At 45.0% G+C, this 10,879-nt stretch overlaps 1 protein-coding gene across 1 annotated transcript; it reads right to left on the reverse strand.

The window, feature by feature from the left end:
* Positions 1–446: 446 nt before the first annotated feature.
* On the reverse strand, positions 447–9,023 carry KDELR3 (KDEL endoplasmic reticulum protein retention receptor 3). Its single transcript, XM_035126915.2, has 5 exons — positions 8,374–9,023; positions 3,147–3,247; positions 2,119–2,277; positions 1,660–1,912; positions 447–771 (listed from the first exon to the last, which is right to left on the reverse strand). The coding sequence occupies exons 1-5, from the start codon at positions 8,462–8,464 to the stop codon at positions 731–733; spliced, it is 645 nt and encodes a 214-aa protein (XP_034982806.1). The 5' UTR covers positions 8,465–9,023; the 3' UTR covers positions 447–730.
* Between the last annotated feature and the right edge of the window lie 1,856 nt (positions 9,024–10,879).

Genomic DNA, 10,879 nt, shown 5'->3' on the forward strand with positions numbered 1-10,879 from the left:
AACAAAATACTGCACTTAGGCAGGAAGAACAAGCTCACAAATAGAAGATGGGGGACACCTGGCTTACTAGTACATGTGAAAAAGGTCTAGGGGTCTTAGTGGACCATAAGTGTGACGGAGCAGCCAAAAAGGCTAATGCTCTTCTAGGCTGCATCAACAGAAGTATAGTGTTCAGATCAAGGGAAGTAATAGTTCTGCTTGCCTTGGTCAGACCCCAACTGGAGTACTGTGTCTAGCTCTTGGTGCCACAATTTAAAAGGGTTGTTGACAAGCTGGAATCTGTGCAGAGGAGGGTATCTAAGATTATCAAGGGTCTGGAAGCCAAGCCTTATGAGGAACGGTTAAGGAAGTTGGGAATGTTTAGCCTGGAAAAGAGATTTGATAGTCTCATTCAAGTAGTCTAGAGAGAGAAATAGAGATAATTGTGAGAAAAATATACCAAAAGATACTTCACACTATTTTATTTGTCATAAGCACAGTTCAAACACACACAAACATCCCCATACAAAAGAAAACGTAGGTACTGATCCAACACTAAATTAGAAAGTGTTACGTCTAAAGTGTTAGCTACCTGGACCTCAAATCTCTCGGGCCCAGTCTGCTAGTCACAGTGTAGAGAAGCAGGCAAGTTCTCTGAATGTGAACTGAGCCATATGGGGAAAAGGCTGAAGAGGACATCCTCCAGTCCTGGAGCAGGGTCTTCAGGAGCTTCCTTCGCTTGTGTGTGTCTTCAGATAGGCATTGGGAGGCTCAGCTTCTTGCCTTTTAATACTAAATGGAAAAAATGAATTAAGACTTCAACTTTTTGATCTGGCAAAAAGGAAGGCCACCTTGCCTCTACCAAATGCATTCATGCTGCCATGGTGACATTTTTAAATAGTCCTATGCTAAAATAATAGTTTTTGGAGTGTTTTGCATAGTTTCCAGTATTTGTAATGACTCCCCACCCCCAAGAGGCTTCTTCACACTGCTTTAACATGCAGAGCACACTACTTGTATAGCAATGTAGAAATTGTCTTACCGTATATGCTTGGTAGCTTTTGATTTGGGTTTATGTGTTTAATATTTCATGTAATTTATTTAAAAGCATTGATCAACCACTCAACGTTTTAAAAATCTAAGCAGTATACAATATACCGTTAAAATAGTATTTTTAAAAAATAAGACACAGCAAAATAAAAACATGTAAAAAATAAAAATTCAGGAGGCTTCAATCACATAAAATGGCCCTCTCATGGGTCAGGGAGGAAGTCTTTACAAGATTTTGGAAAGTAACTGATGGCTGCTGCTTTACAAATGACATATACTGCTGCTTAATTCTGAGGGTGTTTTTTTTTTTTTTACTGCTGGGGCTCTCCCGCTGGAGAAATTGCAAAACTGCATTTTTGAATGCCAATTTTCAACTCACTGCCCCATAATATTCTGCAAGCAGCAGTACCGCAATCAGAATTTTCCTATATGACCTAAGTGCTCTTGCCCATCTGTACAAGACCAGGTGGTCAGACAAGCGCTGTTAAATGTTTGGGGTTGAAAAGAAACACAGCCAACAGGTTCTGTGGAGCGGAGGGGTGGGGAGAGCAGAGCTATAGCTAACCTGCCTAATCTCTGCCACAATTGTCAGTTTCAGTCACTGACTAGCCAGCATTCTGTGATCCTTACCTTTCGTGACATAGAGGTAAAAAAAGTCGCAGTAGAAGATGGTCTGTACTACTCCAGACACCACAGCAATTTGATCGTAGAAGTTCTCTGTGTGGTAGCGCCAGATCCAGTTTGCAAGGTAGAGAGCGCGATAGAGGCCCAAGAAGAAAAGGTAGTGTGTTGTGATAGTTTCAGCTTCACCTGTTTTGCTAATCATGAAAAGTTGTGGAAGGATAGCCACTGATTCCAGATAAATTGAAAAAGTCCAGAGAATCTAAGGAAAAAATAAAGGTAAGTCCATGTTAAATGTTAAGTAGTACATGAATCAGTCCAGAGAAAAACATGACAATTTTATTTTGGCCCACCTGTCCTTTACCTTTCATCATTGGGCAAAAGAAAGTTCAGTTCCAGACACCAAAGGTTCAAGGAAACTTGATGCAATTATTACCTCCTTCCACTTACTATGAATGGCTTTCTTACCTCTAAAGGGGTGAAACTGTGGTTTTCTAAAAATGACAGGCCTGTAACTGGAACTAAAAGGAATTCGAGGCGGAAAGAGTCATTCTCACTATCAAAGGTTTTCCGGAATTTCCCATAGATCAGGTACACGGTAACATAGGCACAACTTAAGAAAACAACCTGCAGAGGAATACAAAAAAACAACTTTCCCATAGTGCAAATCTTTGAGGATTGGTCTACCAAAACTTTGCTGGAACCCACTAACCTAAGTGTGTGCTGGCTGTTCTTTGGCTGATTGCAGACAAGATTCAATTTGTTTTCATTTCATATAATCATAGAGTTGGAAGAGACCACAAGGGCCATCCAGTCCAACCCCCTGCCAAGCAGGAATTACCTTATATTTTGCCTAAGGTACTCTGGTTTGGCATCTTTAATGCACTCTTAAGATGATCAGCAGCAGCATGTATTTTATATTATATGCATGTACACACACACACACGTACGAAGCCCATTAACTACATTTCTTGTTCTTCCCTAGCCACGCTTGCTTAACCTGCTGTAAGAGTGGCTTTACAAGCCTCAGATTGGTACACCTTGTTCCAATCAGACTCTGTGGGTCATTACCACTGCTGTAGCTTAAGCAGTGGGGGAACAGGGTAGAGGCTGGGCTGCACTGCACATACCGGTATTTAAAATGTCATCTTTCTCTGACACTCTGCTTTTCCTCCCCGGTACAACAAAAACCTAGTGTGCACTGGGACTATTCTATTAGAGCCCTGAGCACTGTAGCTCTGTGTTTGTAAACAAGTTCATTGTGGCTTTGGGATGGGAATGGACAACCTTGTTCAATCTCAATGAAACAAGATGCTGAGTGATTGTATCACTTTATTTCTTTATAATTGAAATCCTTTCAGTAAAATATTAGTAGAAAACCCTCTACCCTCCACTGAAAATGGCCTTTTTCAAAGGTTATAAATCAGGGTCTGAACATACCAGAATTGTTCCTATCTCAGACTGACTAGATGGAGACCACTTGAACTCGCCCTTACCTTCATGACAGTATTATAGATGGAGATGAAGTTCGTGACCAGGTCAAGGTAACGGCTTGTGAAGACGAGTGCAAAAAGGATCTGGCTCTTTCCTGAGATACCTGCAGGCCAAAAAGGGAAATTAAATGAGCAGGAGAAGTGCCTGGGTCTTTGGCACAGGCATAATAGACAAGCAGAGTCCTTAGTTGGGTGAGGAAGGTAGCGACGAACACCACAAGCCACAAACTTCAGAGCTCCCCACAGAGGCGGACCTGAATCCTCTGGCAGCACAAACACAGCCTGGAGAGGGTCACCCTTCTGCCAAGTGAAAAGGCACAGCAGAATGAAAGAGTGCTGTTCCAGCTTCAACACTCAAGCCAGCTCCACTGCCAAGTGAACTGGAGAACCTGTGGATGACTTCCCAGGATCCAGGGTGGGAAGAAAGATAACCCACACACCATCATTGTATTGATGCCCAACACAGAAAATCAGCATAAACACAGTGGTTTGTTAAGGATGTTAACAATCATAGGGGTAGACTACCGTTCCCAGGATTCTTTGGGGGAAGCTTTAAATGAGTGGTGTGGATGTGAGCAGTGTTGCCTCTCTTTTCTGAAAGACAAGTTGACGCTGTTGACCTACAGTATATTGTCTGGAAACTGAGTGTAGAAAATAAATGGTTATGAAAGAACTCAAGGAGGCGTGGGGAGCAGTGCAGGAGAAAGGTAATTGATCCCCAGGTGGCATCAGTTTTTGTTCATGGAAACACAAAAAGAGCCTTATGGTACTTTGAAAACTAACAGATTTATTGTACAGCTGGAGGCCACAAGAAGCCTGTTACCGCTTAAGATGCCACGAGCCTCTTTTTCCTGTAAGAGACTAACATGGCTACTATCTGGATTTTGTTTGTAGGTTTTTCTCTATTACTCCCTTATGTAGAGCTCAAAGTAAGGCAGCAAAGTGGGAAGGGGGGCAGCAGGTGGGAAAGTGAGGAAGCCAGAGCAAGATTCACAGACCGCTGCTGCTAACCCACTCAGCCCTAGCGCTTCTAGCAAACACACTAGTATTATTATTATTTATTAAGCCGAAGATCCTAGGGCAGTGTATGACATTAAGAACATAATTTACACAGTACAATAAAAACACAATGCACAGCATAATGATAAAATAATCATAACAACAGTCCCCTCCCACACATTTAACAAGCCATAGATTACTTAATGGTCAAAGGCCTGGATAAAGAGGAATGTTTTCGACAATGTTCTGGACACCTCTCAAGATTCTGCTATAGCAGCAGAGTTAAGATGCCGATGGAGGCAAGGAATTTTTATCCTCAAAATGCTTGGCAAACAAGTCACAGCGAGCTACCATAGGTTCTACCACCTCTTTGGGGCCAGTCTGCAAAAGGCCCCACAGTAGCCAGAAAAGCTCTGCCAGATACCACAGTGAGGGTGAAGTGCAGGTAGCAAGTATGTCTTCTTTCCTGCCTTCTCTGCCACTGAATAAGCTAAAAAAAAAAGCGCACTCACCAGTGTTCAGTTGTATTTGTCTGGAGTTCCCCTCCACATGCGTTCATCTCCCAGCTTGCTTATTTGGCCTATGTTCGGTAGTATATCACAGAGCCAAACAGGCTCCACGAAGCACTCAGGAGCAATCGTGTCAATGGCCCAAGCCATTCAGATATTTAACCGGAGTGCCGGTCATAACAGCCAACCCGCACACACGTCCCCCCGGCCATCTGGAAACCACTTGGATCCATCAACCTCTGAGGGCAGACCATCCTGAAAGGTCTCCCGCCTCTGCAGAATGGGGAAGGTGCTGAAAGTCTAAAGCTCAACAAGAAGTCCTCTGGCCATGACAAGGGACTAATGTCAACATCCCCCGCTTTCAGATCACCCTTTTCCCACCCAGCCAAAAAAGACAAATATTGCACGGTGTGCAATTGTAAGTGCTTGTTTTGTCCATGTTACACATGTGGCATGTCACTTGAGGTAGGGGTGTTTGTGATTCAGGCCAGCATGGCTGTTTTCTCCCCCACCCCAAATGGATTTATTCAAACTGCTCCCGTCAATGTATCTTGCCAAACTATGAGACCATTCTCAATCCTTGCTCAGTCATTTTGCTGCCCTCAACACTTTCCATACTTCTAGTTACAGGTAGGTAGCTGTGTTGGTCTGAGTCGAAGCAAAAAAAAAATTCCTTCAGTAGCACCTTAAAGACCAACTAAGTTTTTATTTTGGTATGAGCTTTCGTGTGCATGCACACTTCTTCAGATTCTGTTTCAAGTGTATCTGAAGAAGTGTGCATGCACATGAAAAGCTCATACCAAAATAAAAACTTAGTTGGTCTTTAAGGTGCTACTGAAGGATTTTTTTTATTTTACTTTCCATACTGATTGACATTGAACAGTTCAAATGGCAATATTCACTGGGCCAGCCTCTTCTGTGCTGAGAGTGCAACAAGTTCCTGAATGCAGAGAAATGAGATTAAACAGATTGGAAGATCAAAGCTAGAAAAGTAGATTAGGGAGCCATTGTTGGTTTACAGGTTGGTGGCATTTTTGCCATCTGGAGGGGCACTCTTGCACTATAGCACAACAAAAGCCGGATACAACTGCCATGGTGTGAAGCTATCTACCGTATGTATGGGTGGTGCATAAACGAAGTATTATGTCCGCCCCAAAACTTTGCAAGATACAAACAGTATTCAAAGTGGAGCTGCGTATAAATGCCCTAATACCACCATGAACACAAATCAGCATGAATATCCAACGAAAAGGATGTCAGCTTAAACTTAAAGGGTCCTGAGTTAAGGTGGACTTTAGTAGATAAAAGGCTGCCCATTCCTGCTTTGAGGTGCTGAAGACTCTTCATTGTTTTTTGCAACACAAAAGAGCTGCTTATTATTATTATTTTTGAATAGTTTAACATCTCAAAATAAACATTTTGCATATCATATAACCAATCACTTTCCCCCTTCCCCTTCCATGGTTCATTTTAGTTGTCTATCATTCCTGCATATTTTGCTATAACCATTTTAAGTCAGCTCTCCTACCTTACATCACACAAATATTAAACTGTTGAATTTATAATAATGCTGTCAGCGTTTTCAACCGTGCACAGTTAATTCCCCTCTACTCAGCAAAACGTTTCCACTCCTCTATCATTATTTCTTCTGAGGCAGTAAAATGAGAAAGTAAAAATATGCTGTTTATTGGATAAACGTTGTGAGCAGTTGCAAACATTTAACAGTCATAGGCATCTTCAGGTGAAAGAGACCAAAGACAAGTTTTAATCAGCAGCGCATTGTGTGGCCCTGCAGTTTCCTTTTACAGTGATGCTCCTATACGTCTTGTTTTTCAGCCTCAACGGGGTAGTGCAAAAAGGCAGGATGTCTAGAAATTATGCTGAACGTACAGAACCAAACTCAATTCCACAAGTTCATTCCTCCTCCCGCTACAAACTTAAACAGTTTCCAATTTGCCATACCCCAGGACACATACACCACACCGGGGACTGTGATATGGCTATACCACTTCAACTGCCACATCACACCACCACTCCTAAATGAATTTTAGATTCCACCCACAAAGAGCGGGGGGGGGGGGGGAGTTTAATGGAGTGGGACGGGCTTGTAAGGAGGAAACTAGAGATGGAAGAAGTTTTAACAAGAGGCCATGGAAATACTGCCGGAGAAGAGGAGTGGGGAGAGCGGAAATCAAGAAAGTAAAAGGAGTTAGCAGCATACACTCTGGGACTCCCCAAAATTTTCTCTATGAACACAGTCAGGCTTTGAGGTGGTGGGGAAGAAGATTAAAAGGCCCACTGTAGTTCACAATCAATATTAAATTGAGAACAAGCAGTGTATATTAAGAACATTTGTTGTGGTTGTTTTTTTAATACCACACAAGAACCAAAACTTGGGAGATTAGATATATAGGAGACATGGGGGGGGGTTCATAAATGCACCTCCTAAACAGCACTTTTGGTTTTTCTGCATTCATGCAGTGCTGTTTCACATTTTCAGTTCTGCACAGCACAGTCCTATATATGTTTCTTCAAAAGTGTCCTATGCTTACCTCAAATCCATAGGATTGCAGACTTAATGAAAGGACAAGTCATTGTCCTGGGCAATCCATTTCTCTGTTCCCTGTCGATCCAGTTCCTTTGTTCTTTACCAGTTTACTTAAATCCTTGGCAGAGGTTTCCCGGCTGTATTGTGCTTCCCAGCCATCACCCCCACCCCTCTGCCCTGGGGAAATATTCTATCTGAAATGCAGAAGGATTCCCGTCTTATCCACACACACACCCAAGGCATTTACTTTGCTCAGGTTTACAAAATGTGTTTTAGTTGGTGAAAAGTCCCAGAAGGAATGCACGCAACTGGCTACAAATCTCAAAATTTGCAGAAAATAATGGGGACTGAAAATTCCATAAAGTGATATTGTAGGAGCATCCCTGTGACATTGAAAGGACCTCACCTGGGCAGGGTTGCCTGTCAAGACAATGGGACAGGTGTCTAGCATGAGACATGGGGAAAGTGTTGATCTCAGTGAGTTATCAAGAGCTATTTGCTTTAATAGCTGTTTCTCTTATTTCCTATCAATATTCCATGTTAATTCATTTATGCTGCATTGTCCTACAAAGCTACTGGGAAAGACGTAAAACAGCCAGCTTCTTAGGCGAGTACTATAGTCTAGGCTGTGGTCACACTCCCACTTACTGTGCACTCACAGAGTTTCCAGTGCTGTTTTTTAAATCTGCGCTCACACAACAGTTACCCAAAATGCATATGCATTCCATACTTCCTTGCAAAATACTACTGTTGGATGTGCTATTACTCAATCCAATTTGAGTCCTTAAGCCATTCCTAACTTATCTCCAGCAAACGTCGGGGCACCTTTGCATAGGGTGCCCCATCCGTGCCCCCCTGGTGTGTACACCAACAAATCTGACACTAATGAAGTCGTGCTGATGTGAACAGCTAGAGGGGAAAGAGTTGTGAAATGCAGGGGTGGGAGAACAAATTCACTGTGCTTGAAAGTGATAATGTGAACACACCTTAGGGCAGATGTGTGACCCACGCAGGCTGAGGCCAAACCCAAATCCTTAGTCTCTGGGGCACAGTTTTGTGTTCTGGTGATAAGTAACTCCCAGAAACTTTGTCTGCTCCCTTCTTTTCCTTCTGCATTGTTTCTGCACCAGCACCTTGTCAACGGGATGAAGAGGGAAGGAGAACAAGAACTTACCAGCACATGACTTTGATCTCCAGATCTTCCCCAGCAACATGATCATGGCTAATAGGTGAGATACATCACCCAGGATCCGAAATATGTTCATGCTGGCCAAAGAATGTCCCAGAGAGTCCTGAAGGAAAACCAGCTAGTTTATATTCCGAGGAGGATTGTGGCCCTACAGCAGGCCTCTTCGCTTTTCTTAGCAGATGCTTTCTGGTTCCTCACTTGGATAAGGGTGTCTCTCTTCCTCTTTCTTCAACAGCCAAATGATTCCTTTCTATTCCAACTGAATAATCTGCTAAGCAAAATGTAGCCTTTCCCTCTCTTGGAAGGATTAGACTTGCACTACCTATCTTTGTCTCCACCAGGATTCTGCAATGAGCTTAGAATTTGAACTTTTGGTGCACTTATGCTTTCCCCTCTTGATCACTTTTGTCTGTAGGGAAGTCTTTGGTTCGCTGGCTCTCCTAAGTCGTTCTGCTCCCTCTGACAGAGGAGTGGAAGAACATCCCAGCCAAAGCTTTGCAGTCCCAGCAGAGGCACTGGGTGACGTGGCGTGGATGCTGTTTGTACTGAGGGTGGAGACGGAGGCGGGAGCAACTAGGCCGAGTTAAACTTTCTCCTGCATCCTTCCAACTTCTCAAGTTACAACCTTGAATGTCCTTAAAGAGGAAAAGACAGTTAAGAGGGGCAGACATCCCTTTGCAAGCTTGAGGGGGGAAATTACTGTAATGTGAATTGCTCCAGATTCCAGAGATTTGGAGGAGGGGGCATTATAATATGTATTCCTTACTCAGGGCCCCAATGCAAAGTAGTGTCGCCAAACCCTCAGTGTTCTTTTGCAGACCTATTTAGTCTGCAAATAGATTTGTAGGACCAGGGTCACAGGGTGCTTTCTTGATTTTAATTGGCTTTCCTTCACTATGTTCCAGTTTTTGTCGTCAGGAAGTATTTCTGCCAGGCATTTCCCCCTTGCTCAAGTCGCTTTGGGGACATAAAAGAGTTTTGTGGCACCTTATAAACCGGCCACTTTTTAATAATGGCATCAACTTTCACCGACCGGAGCCCAGATGCATGGAACATGAACCTCGGTTGTTAGACACACACATGCAAAGCGGGGAAATGTAACCAAATGTAAAAGAGTTAACAGTGAGGGGGGGGAAGTATTTGATCCCCTGCTAAATTTGCCCATTTGCCCTCTGACGAAGAAATAGCCAGCCCATAATTTTAATGGTAGGTTTATTGTAGATGTGAGGGACAGAATAACAACAGGAAAACCCCTAGAAACCATGGAGCCACCCCCCCCACAAGAACATGAGGTTCCTTAGCAAGCAGCCTCCTGCACTTGCTGAGGCTCTTCGCTTCAGAAGTCTGTCCTTCAACTTGCCTATGGAAGGGAAATGGGATGCAGGGCCGGTGCTAGGTTTTTTGCGCCCTAGGCGAGAAGTTCCGGAGGTGCGCGGGGAGCAGCAGAGAAGCGGCAGCGGCAGAAGGGCGAGTGGGGCCCACCAGCCAGCATGATCAGCAGGGTCTTGCAGGCTGCAGCGGAGCAGAGAGCGGGAGGAGGCAGCCCCGCCCCCAGGCTTGCGCTCCCAGCGATCCCCGCGCGCCTCCGGAGCTTTGTGCAGGGAGCGGCAGCCTGGGGCCGCCTCAACTGAACAGCTGAGAGGCGCGGAGAGGTGCCCCCAGGCTCACACTCCCCCTGCGCACCTCCAGAACTTCTCGCCGGGAGCGCAAGTCTGGGGCCGCCTCGCCCGCCTTTCAGCTGTTCAGAGGAGGCGGCCCCAGGCCCACGCTCCCCGCACGCCTCTGGATAGCGGCCTGAGGCAGCCCCAGGCAGCACCGGCGGCGGGCGGCCTGGTCAGCGCCCCCTCCATTTTGGCGCCCTAGGCCGTGGCCTAGTTCGCCTTAATGGAAGCACCGACCCTGATGGGATGTTCCAGAGCATGAGAGACCAGGACCCCCCCCCTCACATGTGTTGCGTGTGGAGACCCTTTAACCAGCCCTAAGAATAAATTCAGACAGGCCTCAAATTTTGGTTTGGTTTTTGACAGAATTTAGGCCACAACTTTATTGGTTACAAATCAAGTTCGACTAGGTACCTGCAGCCCTGCAGGCAGCGCTGACTCTGGGCACCAACCATAAGTCAGCCTTGGGTGAACACCTGGGACAGTGGCAAGCAGGAGCCCTGCTAGGCCTCCACCCAGATGAGCCCTGAACTCAGGCTCAGGGCACAACCCCACACGGGGAAGACCAACCATGAGTCCGTGGATTCCTTCTTAAAGGAATACCCAACGCATAGGGATGGCTATGTGTGAGAGCCAGTGTGGTGTAGTGGTTAAGAGTGGGGAACCAGGTTCGCGTCTCCGCTCCTCCACATGCAGCTACTGGGTGACCTTGGGCTAGTCACACTTCTCTGAAGTCTCTCAGCCCCACTCACCTCACAGAGTGTTTGTTGTGGGGGAGGTAGGGAAAGGAGAATGTTAGCCGCTTTGAGACTCCTTAGGGTAGTGATAAA

This window comes from Zootoca vivipara, chromosome 9 (genome assembly GCF_965207765.1).
Source record: "Zootoca vivipara chromosome 9, rZooViv2.hap1.1, whole genome shotgun sequence".
NCBI lineage: Eukaryota > Metazoa > Chordata > Lepidosauria > Squamata > Lacertidae > Zootoca > Zootoca vivipara.